This window comes from Cucurbita moschata, unplaced genomic scaffold (genome assembly GCF_002738365.1).
Source record: "Cucurbita moschata cultivar Rifu unplaced genomic scaffold, Cmos_1.0 Cmo_Scf00021, whole genome shotgun sequence".
Classification (NCBI taxonomy): domain Eukaryota; kingdom Viridiplantae; phylum Streptophyta; class Magnoliopsida; order Cucurbitales; family Cucurbitaceae; genus Cucurbita; species Cucurbita moschata.
The window spans coordinates 3,938,838-3,965,789 of NW_019268537.1; the positions used below are offsets into that span (position 1 = coordinate 3,938,838).

General features: G+C 35.4%; 2 protein-coding genes and 1 long non-coding RNA gene across 5 annotated transcripts; 2 read left to right on the top strand and 1 right to left on the bottom strand.

Annotated features, from left to right (window-relative positions):
• Window positions 1-327: 327 nt before the first annotated feature.
• On the bottom strand, window positions 328-5,540 carry LOC111458295 (U-box domain-containing protein 45-like). Of its 3 annotated transcripts, none has more exons than XM_023100846.1 (6): window positions 5,278-5,540; window positions 4,611-4,691; window positions 3,697-3,882; window positions 3,436-3,543; window positions 1,866-3,046; window positions 328-1,327 (listed from the first exon to the last, which is right to left on the bottom strand). In XM_023100846.1, the coding sequence occupies exons 2-6, from the start codon at window positions 4,659-4,661 to the stop codon at window positions 541-543; spliced, it is 2,313 nt and encodes a 770-aa protein (XP_022956614.1). In that variant the 5' UTR covers window positions 4,662-4,691; window positions 5,278-5,540; the 3' UTR covers window positions 328-540. The 3 variants fall into 3 exon arrangements, with proteins under 3 accessions (XP_022956614.1, XP_022956615.1, XP_022956616.1); XM_023100847.1 differs by having other exon boundaries at window positions 4,611-4,717; XM_023100848.1 differs by lacking the exon at window positions 5,278-5,540 and adding an exon at window positions 4,897-4,915.
• A 4,826-nt stretch (window positions 5,541-10,366) lies between these two features.
• LOC111458254 lies at window positions 10,367-12,728 on the top strand. Its single transcript, XR_002713074.1, has 3 exons — window positions 10,367-10,458; window positions 10,828-10,948; window positions 12,462-12,728. It is a non-coding gene; the product is annotated as an uncharacterized LOC111458254 (long non-coding RNA).
• Window positions 12,729-18,079: 5,351 nt separating this feature from the next.
• Window positions 18,080-22,007, top strand: LOC111458623 (receptor protein kinase-like protein ZAR1). The gene is made up of 2 exons (XM_023101383.1): window positions 18,080-19,814; window positions 21,088-22,007. Exons 1-2 carry the CDS (start codon window positions 18,311-18,313, stop codon window positions 21,723-21,725), a joined length of 2,142 nt encoding a protein of 713 aa, XP_022957151.1. The 5' UTR covers window positions 18,080-18,310; the 3' UTR covers window positions 21,726-22,007.
• Window positions 22,008-26,952: the final 4,945 nt, after the last annotated feature.

The window sequence follows — 26,952 nt, forward strand, 5'->3', positions numbered from 1 at the left end:
CTTAAATAATAGTTCAACTAAAAGACAAAAAGTCTTCTAATTGTGATATTTATTGTCACTTAATTCTGTTCTTTAACGGTCTAAATATCCTTTATTTTTACCATTAATACTCTTAAAACTAAAATGTATATATACTATTGAATTTTAACTAATACCTTATTTCAAAAATACACTTGAACAATCGAAAATAACATTGATACTCATAATCTTTTAATAAAAATAGATAACTATTAGTACATTTAAAAATTCTATTAAAGTCTTTAAAATTTTAGAAATATTTTTTTTTAGACAAAATAAGAGTATTGTTATTAATTTAAGCCAAGAGAAAAAAAAAACACATATAGTTTGTTTATATCATGTTTTAATACAAAAAAGGAAACAAAAAAATTAATTACAGAAAGCTATACAATTCTAGTCCTACTAGAAAAGGAAACCAAAGGAAGGATGATAGAGAGAGGATACAAAGGGGACTAGAAAGAAATATACATACTTACATATATATATATATATGGTACAGCAGAATATACAAGGATGATGGGCTCAACATTGGTAGAGTGAAAATCGTTTGCTCTTCGCAAAAAAGCTTAAAGCTTTCCCCATCTTTTTCTTCGACACTGATTTGCATAATGGCTTATAGTCTGGAGCAGCCATGGCTGCTACGTCGCTATTTCCATCTCGCTGCTGAATGGTATCGGCTGTGTCTTTTTGCCTCTGCTCCCTAAACAACATCAGAAGTTTTTGAGCTTTTATTTTCCCTCTTGAACTCCCATTTACTGTTACTGCCACCAATCCTGGAATCACTCCTTCTTGTAACACCATTTGACTGCATCTTTCACTCCCTCTACACAAAGTCAACAAACACGAGACAGCTTGCTCCTGCTCGGCACGTTCGCCGGCGTCCACGATTGCTGCCAACCCACTGATAAGCTCTGGAGCCGAAGTTATTTGTTCTATGCCCAACTGGCTTGAAGCTATGTTTATTAGGATAGCTAAAGAAGTCTCTGTCCACGTGCTGTCGCTCGGAGCTGCGATGAAGGATTGAAGTCCAGCGATAATACCAGCGGAGAGAAGAACAGGAATGATGGAGGGCGTGGTTGAAAGGTTATAGAGGGTATGAAGTGCATCGAGCTTGGTTTGGGATTCGCCGTTACGAGTAAGCAGCTGGATCAGGAAAGGAACGGCTCTACTTGAACTAATGATAGGTTTGGCATCTTCTAGGCAGGAAAGATTCAAATACAGAGCTGTTGCAGGTCCATGTAAATTGGCTTTCAAAATCATGTTCTCTAATAACGAGATTACACCCGCTGCAATCATCATTTCCCTGTTTCTGAAAGAAAAAGATCACAACTACGTCATTGGGCGGTTTAAGCCATCAATTCACAAGGGAGAAAGAGAGGGCCAGGGGTTCAACCAGCATCAAATAATCCAATAGTTCCTACCTATTTTATATCCTATGTCACTAACTGTGCAAGAACTATAACCAGACCCCATAATTAGTAGCAAGAAATATGAGAAGAAAATAATTGACATGCATGATGCAATCGAGATACGAGAACAAACATACACGTTTTTTTTCTTTTCCCCTGACCGAGAAAGATCCACAAAAACAAAGTCTCGTTCGCAGATTGGGTTAATATGAAGAGAAAATGTGCAGACAACTATCAATTCAAGGACATAAAATCCTAGTTTCCTTGGCACAATCAATTCAAGGACATGCTATCTCTTTCATCATGATTTCCTTGGCACAAATATTAAATATGCAGACAATTATCCAAATAAGATGCCAGATTGGCCACTATTCAGACTACCTCATGGCCGAAATGTACTTTCATTGTCAAAAGTAGGTCTAGATGAAGAGTACAGACCTGTTGTTGTTGACAGAAAGATTGAAGAGAGCCATGGCTCCACTTTCCTGAGCATCAGCGTTTTCTTCAATAAGAGCTAAAGTTAGGAATTCCATAAGTGCTTCAGCAAAGCCATTGGCTCCCATCAACATTCGAGCTTCATCATCATCCTTCAGTGCAAGTCTTATCTGCTCCACAACCCTACATTTTGTTCTCAAGTCTCCCTCTTCAGTCACTACTGTCATAAAATTTACACAACTCTCCAGTGTAATGAAATTAGACGACTCCTCCGTGCATGTATTATCATCTGCTTCATTTTCTTCATCAACTTTAATTGATCCACTTTCTTCCAAAGGAACTACCTTAACTTCCTTCAACGTGTGAGAGCCACCAACATTGTCCACAGATCTTGATGTTCCAGACTCAGAATCAGACAATGCAAGCCTCCAATAATTCAGATCAAGTGACGTTGGTGGACCATCAGGGATCGGAACACAGTTATGTTCACACCAATTAGCAATGAGACCCTTCACAGAATAATTAGGCGTCATAGACAGGTGGGAGAGCTTCTGTTGGGTCTTTGGGCAGGTTTTATGACCATCACTGAACCACTTTTCTATGCAGATCCTTTCATATGTTTGCCCAGAATCAATTATTACAGGGTCGTACATTAGCTGCAATGATATTGGACACCTCAACTCCTCGGGTGGAAGAGGCATCTTCCCTGATGTCCTATAATTTGGCTTGAAATTAAAGGAACTAAGCTTTGAAAGCTGCTGTTCAAAGGCTTGACCGTTTGCTGTAAGTCCATTGTCCTCAAGAGAACAGCGAACAGTAGGAGAACAAGGAGTTGATCCACCCTGTGAGTCGGTGTCATCCAATACCTCACTTCTAAATAACTTAGAATACTTCCTCATCAGATGCAAAAGATAAGCTACAATTGATTCCTTTCGCTTGTCTTCTTCTAAGCGAGCTCGTTCTACAAGTCTCTTAAGAGCTCTCCTCTCTGTGAGGGCTGCTTTGGATGAGGTAATTCCAAGTTTCGTGGCAGCCATATGAAAATGCTCTAGCTCATTGTGGCCATTGGAATCATCAAATTTTCTTTCTTGCAAGAGTAGTGCAATGATATCATCACCAACCTGTTTCTCGAGTGGATCGAGTAAGAAAACAGTGTTCTTGAGTTCGTTCACTATTGGCTGAATCTGGAAAAAGTAACATTAACATAAGCCATTGATGATACCATACATTTGCAGTCAAACAAAACACTAGATAGTTAGTTATGGACATACTAAAATCCATCTATAAGCCTATTGAGTCTTTTTTAGCACATTCCAAATGCAAGAGATCGAAGTGTGCAAGATTCTAGACGTCATTGAGTTCATTACGTAATCGAATAAGTGAAGAATGAATAACTAATTAAGATTACTTTCCTTTTAAAATCAAAATCATGAACTTTCACTATGCTGCTTCCAAAACTCTGCCCGATGAAAGGGGATAAATACAGCATTCCAATCATCAATTCAGGAGACAGGTTCAGTTAAAAGCATGACAAAAGAAAGGAAAAGAAGAAATAAAACAAAACAATTTTCACCTGAAATCCAATTGATTGTGAGACAATATCTTCAACGCAGATAAGACTAGCTTCAAGAGAACATCTTGCCTTCTCAAATTTGGCTAGAACAGCATCTCCAGTTATAGCCTGTCATACAAATGCAAACCCACTAGCATTAGTGACTTTCAGAAGAAGAAAAAGGAAGTAGAGCATAATGGTTGTATACATTGGTTGGCTACTCGTGATGAAATCTAAAGTTGTATAAGAAAATTGTTGGAAAAATGATCATTGTTGTCCTACCAAGTAGAGTTTACTGGACTCCGAGCAATGCCGAAGAGTATTCTTGGCCTTCTCAAGAGCAACATGTAACGAACATAAAGCCTGAATACCAGTTTTGCTCCTAGGTCGTGCTGCTTCCAAGGAAGGGAAAATTGACATAACTTGACCATAAATTGCAGCGAGCTTCTTGTACATTTCTCCATGCAACTGCAAGATGTGAGAAAAAAATTAATTCATACCAAGGAAAGATAACATGGCATCCAGTAAAAACAGATATCTCTAGACTAAAGTAGTTTGACTGATTGTAAATACTTAAACGTCCGTAAAATCCAATATAAACATACTACAACTTAAGAATTCAATCTATTAACAGATAACTTTTACAAGGAAACTTGACTCCTCACATATCCCAGCACCCCAAATCACAGCCAAGCAAACAGACAAAGGAGTAAAACTTCCAACAAAATCCAACACTATATATTGATATCACTGCTTTTCCTTTACATCAATCTAAGAAAGCAGTGTCATGTACTTCGGTCATGCCATTAAAAATTACATACGCAGTTTGATTTCTCAAATAATTTTGAGTTAACAAAAAGTTCTTCATTAGTAATTTGAAAACTTCTCAGTATCAAATGAAAATAGTTACTTCCTAAACAAAAAGCCTTCAGTTCATAACTTCTGTGAGTTGAACAAAGAAACACTTGATAGGAAATCTTCTGGAACTGATATGCAGAACAGACGCATCAAAGTTCGTTTTCTTTCATGTTTTTCTATTTTAATAAGAAACCTGGTTATATATTGATGAACCAAAAGAAAACAGGCAAAGGGCAGGGGAAGAGAGCACCCACCCCTCCCTCCCATGAAGCTAGTTACAACGGCATATTCATTCACAACCATCTGGGAAGAAACAGAAAATAGCTTTCAGCTCATACCTTGGCATCACCGGCAGCAAAAAATATTTCTTCAACCTCCGGAACATCCATGGTTTGATCATCAAGGAAAATCTATGTCATCTGAGTTGCCAAAAAGATGAAACTGTGAATAAAATGGAGAAAAAAAAAAAGGCAGCTGAAACTTCAATTAACAAGTAATTAGCAAGTTCCTGTTTGAGAGTTTTTAAAAAATTACATTACACTGCAAATATTCAAAAATTAAAATATATCCTTAAATGTCCATTAAAGAGTTTTGCAGGAAAAACCAATTAAATCTTACATCAACCTTCAGTTGTTGAATATACTCATGGTTCCTCAACTCAAACCAAGTAATCATACTACGCCCACTTAGATGTTGACAGACGTCTATTCGTATTCCCATTTAAATCCCAAACATTCGAATTGCTTCCAATTTCTTCCCGTCTCCCTTCCGTGGAAATAATTTCTTAAACAATTTGAAAACGACACTCTAACCGGAGATTCCAAGCGGAAATAATCCAGAAAAAAGAACCCGTTGCAGCCAACTGGCCTTCCACTTTCAGAAAGATTCGAGAAACGAACAATCATATATCCGTACAACCGAACAGCTCAATCAACAAAAACGAGTGAAGAATCACTAGCAACGATGACAAATTCAAAGGGAGACAGATTTGAGATTGAAAATTACCAGAAGAGAAGAAGGGCAGGCAGAATCGACCAAGGAGGCTTCATAAAACAGCAATAGAGAAACTCGGAGGAATCAAACAGAAGCTCAAACGCTGCTGAATCTTCTGTAGACTTTCATCTCCTTACAGTTGATGCATCAAATCGGAGATCGAAACTCTTGAGAGAGAGTTATTCGAAAGCGCAATATCAACTCAACAGATTTGAGAGGAGAGAGATGGGCGTGAGTGGCAAGTGACTATTATTGTCATGGAAAATGGTTTTAATTTTTAAATCCCAATTTATTTATGAGCAGGCTCAAATAAATTAGGGTTTTTTTAAAAAGAAAATTCCTCTTTTACCCTTTCCGATGTGGCAGCCTGTTGGTGATGGGGATAACTCTCTAGTATTTTAAACCTATCGCGTCGATTGGGTCTCGGATCTTTGAGATTTTAAATTAATTAATTAATTTAAAAAAAAAAACACCCCCTCCCGCGGATATAGTTCTCTTTAGGCTTCCCCTCAAGGCTTTAAAACCCGTCGGCTAAGAGAAGGTTTCCACACCCTTATAAATGATGGTTTATTCTCCTCCCCAACCAATGTGGGACATCACAATCCACTCCCTTCATGCCCAGCATCCTCTTTCCTTCCTCCAATCGACGTGGGACTGCCCCCAAATCCACCTCCCTTTGGGGCCCAGCGGCCTTACTGACACACCGCCTCGTGTCTACTCCCCTTCGGATAACAGCAATAAGGCTAGCACATCGTTCAGTGTCTGACTTTGATACCATTTGTAATGCCCCAGATCCACCGCTAGCCGATATTGTCCTCTTTGGGCTTTCCCTTTCGAGCTTCCCCTCAAAGCTTTAAAACGCTTTCTACTAGAGGAAGGTTTCCACATCTTTATAAATGGTGGTTCGTTTTATGCATCAGTCTAATATTTTCTAATAATAATTCCACTTAATATAATTTATACTCGGAATACATTGATAACTAAGAACCCTTAGACGACTAAAATACAAGGAATTTTAATTTTTTATAGACTCAGTTACAATTTAATATGGTATAAAAAATGGGGTCGTTAGGTTTAAACGTGCATTATGATACGTTATATTTTTAATAAAATATTATATTTAAAAAAAATCAGGATTTGTTAAATTTTTTAATTTGGATATTGATATTAGAATTTATAGCTTAGTAATTAACTAATTTAGACACCGAGAAAACACATAGGGATGAAAAACATAAAAATATTTTGAAAATTATTTAAAAAAACATATTTAAAGTATTTTCGTTGATATTTTATTATATAGATAAATTGATTAAAATTTTATTTTTAAAATATATTCAAACTATTATCTATGTGCTGTCTTAATGGAATGACAACAATTTTCTCAGTGAACAGTGGGAAGTGTGCCTTTTTTCGTTTAAAGTTGAAATTATTCAATAGAGAATAATTATTTTCCACGTGGATCGTAGGACCAATTTGTGCTTAAACTGTAACCTTTTATTGTGCCATTTTTTTTTTATAAATAATAATAACAAATAAGATTTTTAATTTAATTTAATATTTGTAGTTCATGCATTAATAATTAAATCGATTAAGAATTTATTAATAAATTATTAAAATATATTTACATTAATCTTTTTTATTTGAATATTATTGTTATTACTTAATCAAATTTGATAAAAATTAATTTTATATGACTAAATTTAAATTTATTGAAATTATGAGAACCACGCGGAGAAATTATATTAACTAAAAGAATGATACTTTAACTTTAAAAAGTATAAATTACTTTAATTTTTTTTCAATAAAAGTATTTTTAATTAATCTATGTAACCAAGAGCAGTTTGAACCCCACCTCCACACATTTACCTTCTATTTATAATTGTGACTTTTAATGAAAAAAAAATACATTTTTTATATTATTAATTTCTTATAATTTATTTCGAGAAAAAGTGAATATAAATTTTCATCGATTGGGTTGAGACGTCTTTTTAGAACCAACTTAAATTTATTGAGTTGGATTGTTTCGAGATGTTTATTCAATTTTTTTAATAAAAATTAAAAGTTAGTTCGTAAATTATCTATATATATTTATTTCAAAACATTTAATTAAAATTTAAAAATAGTTTAAAATCATTTTTAAGAGTATTAGAGAACAAATATATCTGTCTAAACTCACGGCTAGTAAATATTGTCCATCGTGATCCATTACGTATCGTCGCCAGTCTTACTTTTTAAAATGCGTATGCTTAAGAGCGGTTTTCACACTGTTATATTGAATATTTTGTTCCTCTTTCCATCTATCGTGGGGTCTCACTGAGAATGTTTGCCTAATCCACTGCACCTAAATAGTGTGTGAAAGTTCTATGTTTATAATTAAATAAATTACAAAGATATAGAAATAATAATAAATTGAAATAACAATATATGGAAACATACTTACGGTAATAAGACAAATATGTCTACTTATTTTATTATAGACAAATAGGTAGATATTTGTCTATAATAAAATATTAAATATGTTAAATAATAAATATAGTGGATTAAGCAGCGAATTGGTTCAATTAAATTCAATAGAGTTTCAAAGGAAACATAAGCGAATTAAATTTATAACATATATATATATATATATATTTTATAAAGTTAAAATTAATTACAATATATAACTTTTGTAATTATAGATTTTTCTGATAAAAATGGAGTTTTCAAGACAGTGGCTGAAACTTTGGCATGTCGGCTACTAGATCCGTTAATAGCGTGGTCAAGTTGACCAAAAAGGAAAAGGAAAATCTATTCGTTAAATTTTGAAACCAAAATAATAATTAATTTAAATAAAGTAAACTCATGATTCCGTCATTTTATATTAATTTCCAAGGTGGACTCCTTTTTCCATCTGTGTCCACGTTGTCAACGAGTAATTCCCGGAGATATCGTCTCGTCGTCACCACGTGGCTTTACACGTCTGATTATTTTATATATTTTTTAATCCCTATAACGTGTTGAATTATTTCGTTGTCTCATAAAGGCTCGCCTGAATTTCCTAAAGAAAATATCTCTTCTTACGTCATAATAAAGCCCACGCGTCCTTTGCACAGACAATGAAAGAAATAAAACCATACACGTGGTTTACCAATGACGTGGCTACAAGGTGTGCAGAAAATTTATAATATTTCATGGTTTTAATAATTTGAGAAGACTTCTAAAATAAAATAAAATAAATAATCACAAAATTACGTGTAAAATGTAGAAATTAAATGACTGCAATATTATAGTATTAAAAAAATTTGTTTCCTAATTTTTATAGATTTAAAAAATAAATAAACAATTATAATTACCATAGTGTCCAATAAATAGTTATTAAATTTGAATACAATTTATAAATTTACTTTTAAAAAAATTGTTAGATAAAAATTTAAATTTGTATCTAAAATATAATTTATTATTACAAATTTTAAATTTATTAATAATCTATTTGATATTAAAATAATAGTTTAAAGACATGTTAGTATTAGTAATTTTTAAAAGGTGCTTTAACAAAATAATAATAAATTTTTTAATAATTGGGTGCGAAAATTCACGTTGAAATATACCTTATGATATAATTAAATAAAATCTAAAATATATTAAAAAATTAATAATTCTATCATTTTCTGAGTTCGATTAAACGTCATCGTTTGTTGGTGTATCAAAATAATGAATTAATTTTTAGAAATTTATCCTTTTAAAATGGAGTGTGGTATAAAAAAAAGATTGACTAACTAATTTATTTGTTTGTTTTTAGCAGTTGTGACTTTACCTACTCAATTTATAAACTCAATTCATAATAGACTTAACTATTACCTTTCAATTTAATTTTTACCAAATTCATTTTACTACCAATAGTAAAAATTTAAACATTTTAACCGTTGAGATAAATGTTGTATGACAGTGCAAAATGGCTTCAATTATTTATTGCTAAAAAACTTAAATTACAAGGAATTTTCTTTTTATCTCCAATTATTTTATATATAGGTCAATTAATAATATAATAAAATGTGTGAATTTTAATGAAGATAAAACTATTTAATGTTTTTTTTTTAAGTTCACCATCGTATATAACTTAGTCACTGGTCTAGAATATGATCTCATCCAATTGAATCCTTGACCTTTTAGCAACTACATACTGTGAACGGCGAAAAGAGAATATGAAAGATTTGTTGAGAAAATGAAATTTCATGTACTTGCTCGACATGACTTCGATATCTTCATATAATTCATTGGATGAATTATGGATTGGGTCATAATAAACTCATATTTTAATTAAAAGAAAAATAAAATAATTTTAATAAAATGGTGAACGTGGGCTAGAATTGACTTATAAGCATTTAATTTGGATCCACGGCCGATGTTCCATAAGGATTATTTTTTAGTGGATACCACTGCCCCTCCACGCTCAAACCTTATGTTTTAATCTACATAAAGATATCCATAAGCCGAGATGGGGACAGAGATTTGTTTCTCATTTACACTCTATTTTTTTCATTATATATTTCTACGAAATTATACATTTATTTTTGTGGGAACGAGAATGAAAATTCTTAGCACATAAGTCCTAGGATAAGGTTCCAAAATTTATTTCAGTTTATTATTATTAAAAATAGTTATTTTAAAGAATTATTGTAATGTGTAAATTTTATTTTTTAATGATTAATTAGGAGTTGAACCAACATGTTTTAAATTTTTGTTTCACGTATAATAATAAATAAATTATAAAATTAATATATATTTAATTGTAATGACAAATTTGGATAACATAATTTTTAAATATCATAAAAGTATCTCAAACGGTTAGTTCTGTTTATTAATAAATTAATAATTAAATGAATGACAATGGTAAAACAAAATAATTCAAATAACATAAATAAATTAAAAATTCAATAAAAAATATTTTAAAAAATTAAACAAATAAAAGCAAGACATTAAATACGACGAAGGACATAAAAATCGATTGAAACATAAAATTTAGAGAATATAGTCTCATAAATTCACAAGGGTAAAACGGTAACTGCACATGAACTAAAAGTTTAAAAAGGAGTCGAGAAATACTGATTTTTTCAAAGAAGGCGCCATTTTTTACAATAACCCTCGTTTAGTTCACTTCATTGTTCGTCGTCCTCGATATACGCCTGCAATCGTCTCTGCATCATCCTTTAAACGGTATCGTCGAAATCTTGTTCGCTAATCGACTTGTATTTTTCAGTTATCTTCTTCAAATAATGGCGATTGCCGAAAGTTTTGTTGTATTTCATTATGATCATTTCCTTTATTGAATCACGTTACAAATATGATTTGTAGCAATAGTTGTGGAATCAGTTTGGTTACTGAGACGATGCAGAAAGAGGATGAGATTGTTAGCTGAGACTCTGATTTTTGGGTTTATTACTATGTGTACAGTTTTCGCCTTCGTTGTTTATAATTGATCGCCCGATGGCGACAGAGGAGCTTTCTTCTTGTGTGTGCTATATTCAGTTGTGCTTGTTAATAACAAATGTTTTATTTGGATTTTTGTTGTTTATTTTCCACAAGATCTTGATAATGAAGATGGACACTACTGGTCAGGAATCAGCCACTTTTTTCGGTGACGTCTTTTGATATTCCAAATTCTGTGCTTATGTGAGTGAACATGTGTAACACCCGAGCTTAGGAGGTATCAATGACTCTTGCTTTCCTTCCTAAGATTCATATACATGTAGGTCATGAGATGAGATTTTATTGTAGGCCATGGAGACCGATCAAGTCGATGAAGAAAGAAATTAGGCTCGGGATAGTTGTAATATTAAAAAAAAGTAGAAGCCAATATTAGAGGAAAAACGGTCATTTTGCACCTACTCCTATTTGAGGGGTCTGATTAGCTGGGACATAACAAGAAAGAGAGAAAGGAAAGAGGAGAACGAAGTCTTTCTTATAAAGGTGTGGAAACTTCTCCTTAGCGGACGTGTTTTAAAACCGTAAGGGGAAGACCAGAAAAAAAAATTCAGAGAGGATGATAACTATTAGCGGTGGGTTTGGACGGTTACCGAAAGGAAAATCTAGAAAGGACCCCACCTAATAATTTTGGCAATTAGTTAAGGGGCGGTGTGATGGAGAAATACTTGAGTGCATCTTGGGTTCAACTCATTTTTTTGTAGCCAAATCCACCCACATTTGAAAAAACAAAATATATTTTAAACAAAAAAAAAGAGTTTATCATGTGGCAAACTGTGGTTAGACAACGGAGTGAGCTGCAAAAAGATGGGTGCAGTTCAGGTTGCACTCGAAGTATATTTCAGGTGCGCCTGGCGTAGAGGAGAGGTTGCAAATGGAGAAAGTTAACTGTAATTTTAGTTAAAAAAAGATACTTGATAGGGGACCGTCTCGAACAAGGTTAGTTTTTGGATTCCTATTGATTCCTATTGATTCCAAGCTGTCCTTTTCTCTTATAAACAATTAGAAAGGTCTGGTCCACTTTGTTTTAATTGAAGGAATTGGAACTGAAGATTTTGGACAATTAACTCTCTTGATAGTTAACCAAACAAACTCCTGATATCTTTTCGGACCGCATAAACTAGTTGGTAACCATTCCGTTTTGATTTTGCCATTCCAAGAATCCCCTTGGTCTTCCTCCTGAAAAATCGGTTAGCCGAGTGTTTGGGTGGATTCGTGTGTTCTCCATGGTAAACCATGTTGAGGATCGTTGGGAGGGAGTCCCACATTCGCTAATTAAGAGAATGATCATGGGTTTATAAGTAAATATGAGGCCTTTTGGGGAAGTCCAAAAACAAAACCATTAGAGATTATGTTCAATACTATTGTGGAGATCCATGATTCCTAAATACCTTATGGGATTGCAGCTTGGATTGTATTATTTGCATTATTTGACAGTGAAGGAGGAGAATTGAAAGGAACTCGAATGTCAGTTGAATCTGGTTCACCTTATGTGCATGGTGTCCTGGACAATGGGTATTCATCTTTGCTTTTACTTGTCCTTCATCTTCATCGAAATAGAAACTTGTAACCCAACATCATTGGTACAAAAATCTTAGCATACCCCTGAAAAAGTTAGAGAAATTTACTTTTTAACACACTGCTATGCTTCATTCCTTCATGTACAATTAGTAATTCTTGACTATGCCAAACTTCAATTTGGAGTTGAGGTATTCTGATTTCCAACGTGTCTGCAGCTACCGGTACGATTTATCAGTTGAAGAAGCTGCTGAACTGTCTAGAAGAGCAATTTATCATGCAACATTCTGAGACGAGGTCAGTAACAGAGTTGCTATTGGTATCTCCTGATTACCTCTCCTTATCATGTCGATATGCATATCGTATATCCATTTCCCGTTTCTAAGCATAGTTTCATCTGAAATTGGGTTTTTGTTCAGTTTTGTTAGATCCATATTTGTTTGAGAGGGAAACGAAACATTGTTTTATAAGGGTGTGGAAACCTCTCCCTAAAATTTTGAGAGGAAGCCCGAAAGGGAAAGTCCAAAGAAGACAATATCTATTAGTGGTGAGCTTGAGATATTATAAATAGTAAAATCTCACGTTGGTTGGAGAGGGAACAAAACATTTTTTATAAGGGTGTCGAACCTCTCCCTAATAGACGCGATTTAAAACGTTGAGGGAAAGTTTGTAACGGCCCAGATCCACCGCTAGCAGATATTGTCCTCTTTGGGCTTTCCCTTTCGGGCTTCTCCTCAAGGCTTTAAAACGAGTCTGCTAGGGGAAGGTTTCCACACCCTTATGCTTTCCCTTTCGGGCTTCCCCTCAAGGCTTTAAAACGCGTTTGCTAGGGGAAGGTTTCCACACTCTTATAAATGGTAGTTTGTTCTCCTCCCCAACCAATGTGGGATATCACAAAGTCTATAAGGAAAAGTCCAAAGAGGACAATATATGCGAGGGGTGGAATTAGCTAATTGTACTCCGTATTTACTATTGAGTTCATGTTCAAATGAATTAACTAACAAATAAATAAACACACCACTGTATGGTCTCATTTTAAAGCAAGACAAAATTTCAACATAGAGTTGCCTATTCAACAAATTATTCCTTCGATTTCTTTCTTGAACTACACTTCCAGCTTTACTATGCAACAGTCTAACCTGACACACTAACATAAACTATAATATTTTTATTATAAAAAAAATATCATTATTCTTAAAAATATTATTCAGAACATGTAGAATATTAAAATAATAATAATAAATTCCTGAGTCAATGTTACTCCATGTTGGCTGGTATTATGTTTATTCCATCCCCTAATCATTCTGGCATATGCACAACTTAGGAAAGTATGATCTGAGAGATAAATTCCAAATCATTTTCTTATTCTTTGGACCTACATTTATATGAAAATGCAATAATTAAGCTAGCTTGCTATTGAAAATGTATTCAGTAATTAAAAATTTAAGAATGTAGCAGTTTTTTGCTTGAAAATTTGAATCCAACAGTTCATTTGATCTCTTTTATTTGGTGATGACTGTTGATCTCATTGTGCAATGCAGATTGGGAATTTGAGCTTATTTGGTTAAATTGTAGGACATAGACTTGTATAGTATATCACATCATTGTTTGAGATTTAATATGATCCCTTGGACCCCAAGCTATTAATTCTTATTTTACAGCTGTCTTCACTTTTTAGCCTCAGGAACAATCATTTTATCGTACTGTTGAGGTATGGAGGACTCATAAAATAGGGACTTCCAGGTAAATTGCTTGAACAACTTTGGCCAAATTGAAAGTTTAGACTTATTGATTAATTTTGCAAGGATTCATAACTACTGTTTACCTAGCCAACATTTAGATTTAGCTCTACCCAAACTTTTTACCCTAGCATTCCTCGCTTGTCCGATTCTTGTTGAGCAATTTGTGGATGTCAAACAGACCTTCCCTTCATTAGAAAGATCCACTTGTCTCGAAATGACCTAGCCCAATAGAGAAGTTCCAATTCATTCTCAAGGGCGCCATATTCTAGGAGCCCAAACTATGTGATTGAATAAATCCTCCTCTATCTGTTGCGGGGCAAGGACTCCTCCTCCTTCCCCTTCTTCAAACTTCAATTCGTATTATTCATAGAGAAATCTCAACAATAGAACAAGATCCATTTTGTATCATATCTAAGAGATTCCTAGATTCGGACCGAAGAAACAATGTCACTCGATCATTACCAAATCAACTGCCATCTTTTTTTGTCCGTGAGGATCCCAATCCCAATAGAGCACCTTTTACTTCTAATAGGCCATGAACTAGATCAAAATCATTTTCAACGAGTCCATTTAATGCGACCAATTTACCCTATTTTAGAATGGATACACAACTTCTTTTTTTGCAATGTTGATAATGACCCATATTTTAGATGATATTGCATAGCTTGAATCATTATTTAAAATAGTTGAGGAAGTGTTGAATAAATGGTATTACTATGTTGGATAAAAGGAATTACGAGTGTTTATATGATTTGGGGAATGCCCCATTAAGGAGTATATAGAAGTTTTTATGTAAAATCACATGCATGCTGACCAGCCTCTTATAAATGAAAGAAGAAAGACATGGATAATAAATTACATCAATTGTAGACCCAACCTTTCCAACTACTCCAACAATAATCATTAAACCTTAGATTAAGCAATACCCAAGGTAAAAATTAAACTTCTAATTCTACCTTCTATATTATTTTATTACCCCTAAATCTGTTGCTTGTTTTTGTATGTTAGGTTGAACTAAATTATTATTCTTCAATGTTGCTATGTATTGGATTTGAAAATGTCTGTTTATATTTGATCCTCTTTTGTTGTAAAACTGTAATAATTTGTTACCGCTGTGGCAATAATAGTTTCATTAATTAAATTATGTGAATGATTGATTAATAGGTGAGCTTCAGAAACAATTAAAGACATATTCCGAATAATTACAGTTATTAATTAATTATTATTGTTATTATTTTGTTCATGAACTTGTGGAATAAGGAGACTCGAACATTTGTCGTGGCATTTGTTTATTACTAAATGAAGTAGGGCATTTTGGATGTAATTTTGAAATGGTTAATATCACTTTCATACCATCAAAATCAGGTTTGAAGGGTTAAAACTAGGTCTTTAGGTGATATTGGGTTTAACCGTGGCAAAATCACTATAAAGCATGTTTTAAGCACTATTTAAAGTTTTTAATCCGTGTTTAGTACGTATTTAAGATTTAAAAATTCAAACAGCGAGAAATCGAATATGTAGTAGTTCAAGCCTACTATTAGTTGATGTTGTCTTCTTTGAGTCTCCCTTCGAGGTGATTGGGAGAGGTTTCCATAATATTTTATTTTTCCTCCAATTGACGTGGGATTTGATAATCCACCCTCATTTGGGGCTTAGCGTCCCTTGTTGGCACACCAATTGGTGTCCTCCCGCGTCGAGGCTTAGCATTTTCGCTGGCACACCGTTTGGTGTCGGGCTTTGATACCATTCTTAACAACTTAAGCTTATCTGTATCAGAAATTGTCTTTTTGAATTTTTCTTTTCAAACTTCCCCTTAAAATTTTAAAACACCTCTCTCAGAGAGAGGTTTTCATATCCTTATAAAAAATATTTCGTTCTCCCCACAATTGATGTGGGATTTCACAATCCACTCTCATCCAGGGCTCAGCGTCCTTATTGGCATAGCATGACCCATTTCTAACAACTAAAGCTCACATCTAGCAAATATTGTATTTTTTGAATTTTTCTTTCAAACTTCTCCTTACAATTTTAAAACAAATATTGTCTCTTTGAATTTTTCTTTTAAACTTCTCCTTACAATTTTAAAACACGGCTGGTTAGGCAGAAGTTTCTATACCCTTATAAAGAATATTTTGTTCCCTCAAACGGTGAATACATATATTTAATTTAGTTAATAATATAAAAAAGAGATAAGATATTAGAATAAGGTGAGTAGAGGGTATAAAATAGATCATATTTGTTTGTTATTTAGCTTCTAAGCATGATTTCATGATTGTGAATAAGATACAATCATCCTCTACATCTTCCCACTCAACCATATCATAATGCATTTAACACTAGTGCTTCTTTTTTATATATATATATATATAACAAATGGCCCACACGAGAGGCTGCAATTAAAGGTCTGAAATGGAGGAGTGATTGTGGAACGTTAGATATTTATTATTGTTAGCTGAAGAATAATGATTGCCTTTAATAGATGGTTGATTCTCATGTTGTCTATTTTCTTACTGTGCTCACTCACGTACCTGATTATTTTTTTTATTTTGATCATCTTTTAATTTCATCTATATATTTCTAGAGTGATTCCATTTTCTAGAAAATTAATATTTATATTAGCTACATCCCTGTCTACATAGATTCTTCATAAATTTAGTTAAATGATAATAAATTGATAAATGTTTTCAAATTATTAATGCATGCAATAAATCCACCCTTGGGAATTTAAATAAATCCCATTCCAAGATCCCCCATCCATATTTGTAGATAATTACTTTATTTTTAGTTTGAATGCTATTTGATAAACAATAAAATTAAATAATAATTAACCAAGTTATTGACAGATAAAAATATCTGGAAGATCATGATTTTATAAGGGAGGAATACTATCATCATTGGTATGAGGCCTTTTAGGGAAAACTCAAAACAAAGGTACGAGAGCTTATGCTCAAAGTGGACAATATCATATCATTATGAGAGTCGTGATTTCTAACAAAAAAAAAAAAAACTGAACGGATAACCATAGTAGAAAGATAAGGCAAAGCCATATTTCCAACAAAATTTACCATTAATTAATGGTTGTTAGAGTTTATTAGGACAAAGAAACATCCAACATTATGCCCAAAGATAATGATAAAAAGACCGACATTCATAAAGCATCTCTCCCCCCTTTGCTTTTCTTCTACTTCCCTTAATCCTTTTTGTTCAAAAAGATCGTCTCCTTTTCTTTTATAATATTTATTTTAGGCCAAACTGTAATTAAATTTGTCAGAAATTCATCCATGATTTTAATAATTTGCATATTTACTATAATTTTATTTTTTATTATAATTTATTTTTTATGCAAATTTTAATTAGATGTTTGAAAATAAATAAATAGATATGGTTGAAAATTGTTGGGATGGAGTGATTTGGTAATTTTGGGAATAATCATAAGTTTATAAGTAAGGAATACATCTCCATTGTTACAAGGCTTTTTAGGAAAGCCCAAAACAAAGTTATGAGAGCTTATGCTCAAAGTGGACAATATCGTACCATTGTTGAGAGTCGTGATTTCTAACATGGTATTAGAGTCATACCCTTAACTTAGCCATGTTAATAAAATCCTCAAATGTCGAATAAAGAAGTTGTGAGCCTCGAAAGTGTAGTCAAAAGTGACTGAAGTGTTGAACAATGAGTGTATTTTATTCGAGGACTCCAGGTTGTTGAGGATTGTTGGGAGGAGGGAGTCCCACATTAGCTAATTTCATGAATGATCATGGGTTTACAAGTAAGGAATACATCTTCATTAGTACGAGATTTTTTGGAGACAATATCATACCATTGTGGAGATTCGTGATTCCAACCGAAATTAATATAATTTAATATTTGATTGTTTGATTGAGGGTAAAACATTTACAATACAATTTAAAAAATAAAATTGAAAAGTATTTGGTAAATTGACATTTTTTTGGATTAAAATATTTTTATTATTTTCCGTAATTTAAAAGTTAATTTTATTAATTAATTAAAATTAGGTTGAAATGAAATGATAGAGATGAAAAGAGTAATTTTCAGCGTTAGTTTATCCTCTTGTTTATTTGTAGATGGCGGGAGGAAGATGGCAGCCATCAAAATCGCTCTCACTCTCTCTCTCTCTCTCCTTTAATAGACAGCCATAGCCTACCACCTCTCCTCTTCCTCAACAACATTTCTAGTTTTCTCTTCTTCACTCTACTACTCAACCTCCACTCTCATCGCATTTCGATTCCTCTTTTTCTGGTTATTGCTTCCTCCGCCGCCGGTCGCCGTTGCTGCCTCTTTCTAGAGGGAGAACGACAGTGGTGATGATGGAGAAGAATCTGCTGTTTCTTGTCCTCGATTTGGTTTTGTTTTTTCACTTTCAGGTCTCTTTTAGGGCATTTTCCCTCTCGCCGGACGGTCTCTCGCTTCTCTCTCTCAAGTCGGCGGTCGACCAGTCGCCTGATTCCTCTGTTTTCTCCGATTGGAACGAGGATGACTCGACGCCTTGCCGATGGTCTGGCATTTCTTGTATGAATGTTTCTGGCGACTCGCGTGTCGTTGGGATTGCTCTCTCTGGTAAGAATCTCCATGGCTATATTCCTTCTGAGCTTGGGTCGCTTGTCTATCTCCGGCGATTGAACCTCCATAACAATAATTTCTACGGCTCCATACCTGAGCAGTTGTTTAATGCTACCTCATTGCATAGCTTATTTCTCTATAGCAATAATCTATCTGGTTCTTTTCCCCCTTCGATCTGCAACATCCCGAGGCTTCAGAACCTCGATCTCTCCAATAATTCTCTCGCCGGACCAATTCCCGACGAATTGAAGAATTGTAAACAGTTGCAGCATTTAATACTCGCCAGAAATCAATTTGACGGAGAAATCCCGTCTGGTATGTGGTCAAGGATGGATAATTTACTTCAACTCGATCTCTCATCCAACGATTTCAGTGGATCGATTCCGGAGGATTTGGGGGAACTGAAGACACTTACCGGTACGCTGAACCTGTCCTTCAATCATTTATCGGGTAAAATTCCGAAGACTCTTGGAGATTTGCCGGTGACGGTGAGTTTCGACCTTCGGAGCAACAATCTGAGCGGAAGCATACCACAGACGGGTTCCTTCGCGAATCAGGGACCGACTGCATTTCTCAATAATCCCGACTTGTGCGGATTTCCTCTTCAGAAATCTTGTGGGAATTCAGAACGTGGCTCACCGGGTAATCCGGATTCGAAGCCATCTTACATTGCTCCTAGAAAAGGATTGAGCGCCGGACTAATCATTCTCATCTCAGCCGCCGACGCCGCCGGAGTAGCGTTTATCGGTCTGATAATAGTATACATATATTGGCGAAGGAAGGACGATTCGAACGGCTGTAGCTGTACGGCCAAAAGAAAATTCGGTGGGAACCAGAAAGATCTCTGCGGTTTTCCTTGTATGAATGGACAAGATAAGAATGAGGAGTCCGAAATGGAGGAACCGGAGAACAGTGACAGAAGCAAAGAAGAAGGAGGGCTTGTGGCCATAGACAAAGGCTTTACGTTCGAGCTCGACGAGCTACTGAGAGCATCAGCCTATGTGCTGGGAAAGAGTGGACTAGGAATTGTGTACAAAGTGGTCCTTGGAAATGGGATTCCGGTGGCCGTACGGCGGGTGGGCGAAGGCGGAGAACAGAGGTATAAAGAGTTCGTGGCGGAGGTGCAGGCCATTGGAAGGGTAAAGCATCCCAATATCGTGAAACTGAGAGCTTATTATTGGGCGCCGGATGAGAAGCTTCTGATCAGTGATTTTATCTCCAATGGAAACTTGGCCTCTGCACTTCGCGGTTAGTCCCTTAATTCCTTTGCATTTCATTATCTGATTGCTCTGTTCTTATCTGAATCTACTGGTTGAACGGCGACCCAAAACTCCTCCCTCGATCTTGCCTTTCTGTTTTGGGATTAATTTTATTTCACTCTTCATGATCACATTGCTGGAATTTAGCTCTCTACGACACAAAATACCAGTAGTTATTACATTAGTCAACTAACTCTCCTACCCGTGATAGCTTTTTGGAACGTGGGTTCCACCCGGCCTACTGTTTGATGATTTTGGGCCCTTCATCGATGATCTCTCGACGGCGTAGACATAATTAATGCAAAGCTCTTTTTAACTTTTATCTGGTTGGAGTGGGGGGAGAAAATTCCCGTATGGGATATTTGTTTTTTAGTTTTGGGTCGGTGCTTGACTTGGAGGGATTCTGTTGGGCATAATGGTTGGTTGCCTAATGCCATTGCCGAGCGTGGGATCCAACGATGGATGGCCCCATTCCCCGTGCTCACTCCACTTTCCACGCAGCCCTGAATTGCAGGCGCTGCTCCTTACGCAATTGAATGTTTTGTGTAACAGCCGATGAGATCCCACGTGATTGTAGATCGAAACAAATCATTTCTTTACTAAAAGACACGTTTTAAAACTTTGAGAAAAAAGGACAATACTTGTTTGATGTGAGTTTGGACTGATACAAATGGCATTAAAGTCAGACACCAGACTAGTGTTAGTGAAGACGGCCTCGAATGGATAAATTGTGAGATCTCGTATCAATTGAAGAGGGGAACAAAACACTCTTATAAGAGTGTGGAAACCTCTCTTAAAACTTTGAGGAGAAGTTTAGAAGGGAAGATCTCACTTCAGTTGGAGAGAAGAACAAAAACACTATTGTAATAGTGTGGAAACCTCTCTTAAAACCTTGAGGGGAAGTCCAGAAAGTGAGATCCATATCGGTTAGAAACCTCTCTTAAAACTTTGAGAGGAAGTCCGGAATGGAAAACTTAAGAGGACAATATCTGCAAGGCTGTATTTTGAGTCCAGTAATCAAACAGCCAAACCTTACCAGTACCAATAATTATCGACACACCAGCTCTTAATAAGGATATTAAGGATGATTAAAGTACAGATTAGTGAAGATAACTCTCATTATAACTTAGTTTATGTCTTAGAACTTAACTTAACTGTGGTTTTACCAAAGTTCAAATGAAAATTTAAAACAATAGGGGAAACCTAATTGGTGTGATGCATACATATTTCTGATGTCGCGCTGACGTTGCTAAACGAAACAGGGAGAAACGGGCAGCCATCTTCAGTGCTTTCATGGTCAACGAGACTGAGAATTGCCAAGGGAACCGCAAGGGGGTTGGCTTATCTACACGAATGCAGCCCAAGAAAATTCGTCCATGGCGACATCAAGCCCTCCAACATTCTCCTCGACAACGATTTCCAGCCCCACATCTCTGACTTCGGCCTCAACCGTTTGATCAGCATCACCGGCAACAACCCCTCCTCCTCCGGCGGCCTCATTGGCGGCGCCTTCTCTTATCTCAAGTCCGTCCAAACCGAACGCACCAACAACTACTGCGCGCCGGAAGCCCGTGCCCCTGGCGGTCGCCCCACCCAAAAATGGGACGTCTATTCCTTCGGAGTCATGGTCCTCGAATTGCTCACCGGAAAGTCACCGGAGCTTTCTCCCAACACGTCGACTTCTTTGGAGATTCCAGATTTGGTGAGATGGGTCAGAAAAGGATTTGAAGAAGCAAAGCCATTGTCGGATTTGGTCGACCCTGCTCTGCTACAAGAAGTACATGCCAAGAAAGAGGTCCTCGCCGTATTCCACGTGGCGCTCGCTTGTACAGAGAGCGACCCGGAACTCCGGCCCAGAATGAAAACAGTGTCAGAGAGTTTCGACAGGATGGGATCGTAAGAAATAATCGTGATTCATGAACATGGCCGCCATTGTTGTACCAGTCAAGCTGCTACTGTAATTGCGAGTATTGCATACTCTCACAGAAGCCAATCAATTTTTACGCCAAGAAAGATTAGGTTGGGCACAAAATTGTCCATGTAGATGGGTTTCTTCTTTTTTCCCCTTTCGATTCAGTAATTGCTATTTGTCTTCCCTGATCTTTATGCTCTAATTTGTTCTTATTTTACATTTTGCAATTTCAAATGAGAAGAGTAAGTATCAATGTTCTTCAATTTGAAATTTTTGAGATAAGATGCTTAGAATCCAACCACTTTGTTTAATAGAAAAACAAACAAAATTAAGATGCAGTGTCACAATTACATGACATATTTTATTTCTTTCTGTGAAGTGAAATCATTCATCAATTTGTGAAAAATTATAAAGTATCATCGATGTTCATATTCTGCACATAGAAGCCTTTAAATAGAAAAGCCTTTGATAACGACTGCCCAACTAATGATGGCAGTCCAAATTAGCTGATTTAGCACCCTATGCTAAATAACAAAACCATAGGTGTTAAAATAATAATAAAAAAAAAACTCAATAATTCAATTTTTTTTTTTTTATTAACCTAACCAAACCAATCTGTATATTTTGAGGTGAGTGGTAAATTTATTTAGATTTTATTGATTTATGAATTTATTAAAAATTAGATTGGATAGAATACACTGGTTATTATTACATATATTTATGTTATATAGTTTCAAAAGTATATTTTTTAATATTTATTTTCTACCCAATCTTAAAAATATATATATATATTTAAAATTATTTAGAGGATAATTTTTCAAAATATATTCTAAGTTGCAAATTTTAATTAAATATTTAAAAATAAATAAATAAATATTTTACGAACTAACATTTATTTTTATTAAAAAAATTGAATAGATGATCGGACTGAGTTTATGGTAGAATTCGACTGAGTTTATTATTATCCACTTTATATTTATGATTTAAAAAACCAAGCAATAAACTAATTTTCAAAAAATAGTTTTTTGTTTTTAGAAATTGACTATTTTTTTTTTTTTAAATCAAAGGTGAAAACTACTATGAAAAAAATAAGCATAAATATCAAAACCAGAAAACTATTAAGTATAAATTTCAAAACCATAAAACTAGAAATGAAATTGATATCAAATGGGTTTAGAATTTCATCGATACAAAAAAATAATTTTTATTTATTAAATACTTTAATAACTTTAAATTTATTAGAAAATACACAAATTTGAAATTTTAGAAATTTATTAGGAAACGTAATTTATGGAGCAAATATACAAAATAGCAAAATTGTCCCATTTTGGCGCGGAGCAAAGCGGCAGCTCTGCTTGACATTGACGATCCAAAACCGATCGAAGGCTGGTGAAAAGGAGAAACCGACTGGTTCATCTCTTTCCCTTGCTTTCTTTTCCGCCATTGTTCTTCTGCTTTTAGCTACATATGGCTCACAAGTTATGCTCCTAACAGTATCTGTATCTGCATGCGTTTGATTCTTTCCAGCATTCTCCGTTCTGAATGGACTCTGGGAGATGCACGATTCGACGTCTCAACTTCTAGGGTTTTGATTTAACTCTCGGATTCTACGACGTATCTAACGCCGTAAGTAATACAAACAAACATACAAACAAAAATTGCTGACCGGAATCCGGATTGGTTTTTACATTTGGTTTCTGTACTGTAACAAATTAGACACACTGTTCATTGCCTTGATGTTTCAAGTTAGTTTCCACCGCACCTGTCCCCACCATGAATTTTAATTTAGGAATGGACTATACAAATATACAGTGGGCATGTTAATAACCCTTGTGCTTTGATTTTCACTTTGTATTGTGCTAGTTTTAGAAGCATTTTGTTCTCTTGATTTTGTTCACTCTACTTGGATTCTGCACAAAATTTTTTGTACCTATGGAGCTCTTATCCTTGTTTATATGTTCAAGATCTTCTACATTTTTAATCACCAAACAAATATAGCCATTCATTTCAGCTGAGCATGGTAAAGTTCCCATCTGTTCAGTTCAATTTCGTTTTGGATTGCAGTAAAAATGATTGCCTTGTTTGATACTGGCCGGTGGAAAATTTCTTCTGCTTCTAGAGCATGAATACTCCATTCATTCACTGCATGCCACGTTTGTACACTAGATTAAATAATTATTTATGAAGGCAAAAACATGGTGTGAACAAAGGTAGTAGGTACTCCTGTATTAATGGAATTCTTCTCGCGCTGAGTGTGTTTGGATTTTTGTAAGATCCCACGTCGGTTGGAGAGGGGAACAAAGCATTCCTTGTAAGTGTGTGGAAATGCAGACGTGTTTTAAAACCATGAGGCTGATGGCGATACGTAACGGGCCAAAACGGACAATATTTGCTAGCGGTGAGCTTGGGCTATTACAAATGGTATCCAAGACAAACACTAGGCGATGTGCCAGCGAGAAGGCTGAGCTCTGTAAGAGGTGGACACGAGGCGGTGTGTCAGCAAGGACATTGGGTCTCGAAGGGGGGGTGGATTAGGGGCCCACATCGTTGGAGAAGGGAATGAGTGCTAGCGAGGATGTTGGGCCCTGAAGGGGGTGGATTGTGTGATCTCACATCCGTTGAGGAGGATAACGAAACATTCCTTATAAGAGTGTGGAAACTTCTCCCTGGTAGATGCATTTTAAAAACCTTGAGTAGAATCCTGAATGGGAAAGCCTAAAAAAGACAATATCTGCCGGCAGTAGGCTTGAGCTGTTACAATATTAGTCAGGCCTCTTCAATTTCTTACCGTTAAATCGTTGGGAATATACGTATGTACTCTTGTGAAGATTCCACTTCCGGACGTTCTTGAATAAAGAACTGGGCATATACTGTTTCTATTCCTCAATCTGGTTGATGAATCATGGTGGAAGCTGAATATATAACTGATGAGCTCTTAACTCTTATCAATGGTCCCGTTACACCATTCTATTATTGAGTGCATTAAATTGCCATCATGAGATGAACTAGACCAAATTATCAATCCTTTATCTGTTCTAGACTCGTATGAGTAATTTGACATGAAGCTGTACCTATCCTTCTGGCTTTTGTTGACTAAGGATGATAGCTCTTAGCCTGCTGATAAGGCTAGAGTAACAGACTGGATCTGATGCTAATGAACTTTGAAAGCTGCAATGAGATTTTGTACTTCTAATTGTTGACTGCATGATTGTAGCAGCCATGCTAATAACTGTGTTCAAAGCTTTCTAGGGTGCCTTTGTTCTTGACTCTTGGGAGAGCTTCTGAATTTTCTTTATCCTTAATGACAATTTTCTTTTTCCTGTAGAACGGCTGCACTCATGGCAGTTGGCACTTGCCTGTCCATCTCATCTTTGCTCTATTTATTTTCTTTTCATGGCCCAATTTTATTTGATAAATATCTAAGAATAAATTGTTTCCATCTCTTTCCATTATTCATTTTCATCTAGAATTAACTTCAATAATTTATCGTGATGTTGGTTTTTATTGTTTTAGGGAAGGCAACGTTTTCATTATTAACGATAATTGCTCCTGTTTTCTTGTGAGATCCCACCGGCTGGAGAAGGGAACAAAACGTTCTTTATAAGAGCGTGGAAACCTTTTTTTTTAAAACCTGAAGGGGAAGCTCGAAAGGGAAAGTCCAAAGAGGACAATATCTGTAACAATGATTGTTAACCTTGAATGGCTCGTGTCTGCTGCCGGGCAGGTTTCTTGCAATTTCTGGAAGGATTCTTATCTTAGTTGCCTTTCTCAATTGACACAATTCTGAAAACAGTGCTAGTTCGTTTAACTTCGTTTGTCAAGTGTTTGTATATGCAGGTTACTCGTCGGTGGAAATTCATATGATGTGATGTATTCAAGTGTAACCTTATGGATTACACATTTTGTGGGAAGCCATTACTCATTCTTTTGATGGTCAAAGCTCATTTAACTTCAAGAATGATGCCCACATGTTCCTGAGTTATTTCTGATGGACGGCAACTGTGCTTTCCTCCTTATCCCAGCATTCATTACAATCCGACTCGCCGTACTGTGGCCGCTGGAACAGGTGAATTATTGAGCCCTTGGTGATGCCTTACAATTTACAATGGAAAATGGGAATGTTTATTTATCTTTTTGGTTGAAACCTCCTCTGCATTTATTATGGAGGCTTGTTTTTAATGTGGTGGTTCCCTTGAGGCCCTCGAAGTGACATGTATGAAATCGTTCTTTGATAGTTGAGACTTCATAGAGCGTGACCGAGCGAGGAAGACAGGTAAATTACAATTACAGTTCCATCGTACATTGATGTTCGATGTAAATAAATTCTTACCCTAGCTAGGAAAGGGAGAGATCCATGGTATATGAGTCTTATTTTTTCTCTATCGGTACTCTTAAGAATATTTAGTACTAAATTATGGTTTACCATATATATTATATTTGATATTTGATTATAAGTTAAATATTTAGATATTTGCCTTTTTACCATAGGAATCTTTCCAATTGTTATTTCCATTTATTACTCTTCCCATATCTTTGTAATTTGTTTGATTATAAATAGATAACTTTCACACAAGATAACTTTCACACCATTTAGGTGGGGTGGTTTTAGCAAATATTCTTATGGTATCGGAGCCCTCTCGATTTAACAACCCAATCATTTCTTTTCAATGGCTTTTAAATCCTCTACTGTTTTTCTCCACCACCACGGGTGATTTTGACGCAGGGGCAGTTGTCATGGTTGCCGCAAGGGGAGCTGATTGATTACTTTTCGTCTCCACCTTTTTGACCTCCAGATCACCCTTCGCCACACTCTGTACATACAACCTCACCTTTTCCAACACAATCGATTTTCTCTCCACCAACATAGTCTCTTTCATTTTCTTCTCAATCTTCCCTTCATCCTTCATAGAAACCCTAACCTAAACCTATCGACCTTCTGCAGAGATTTACCTTTGGAATCTGGGCGCCACTGGCCTCTTTGCCAACCAAGTCGTTGTTGCTCTTCTCGTCAAAATTGGCTCATTCGCCCAATGTGGCGACTCTTCCGGCTTCAACATTGTCTTTGTCCCTTGCTCTAGGTTTCTCTCTTCTACTTCTTGGGTTAGACATATTCTCGCCGAAGCCAAGGTAGCATCGTCGCTGAGCGACAATCCGTCTTCGTGGATTAGATATATTCTCGCCGAAGCCAAGGTAGCATCGCCGTTGAGTGACGATC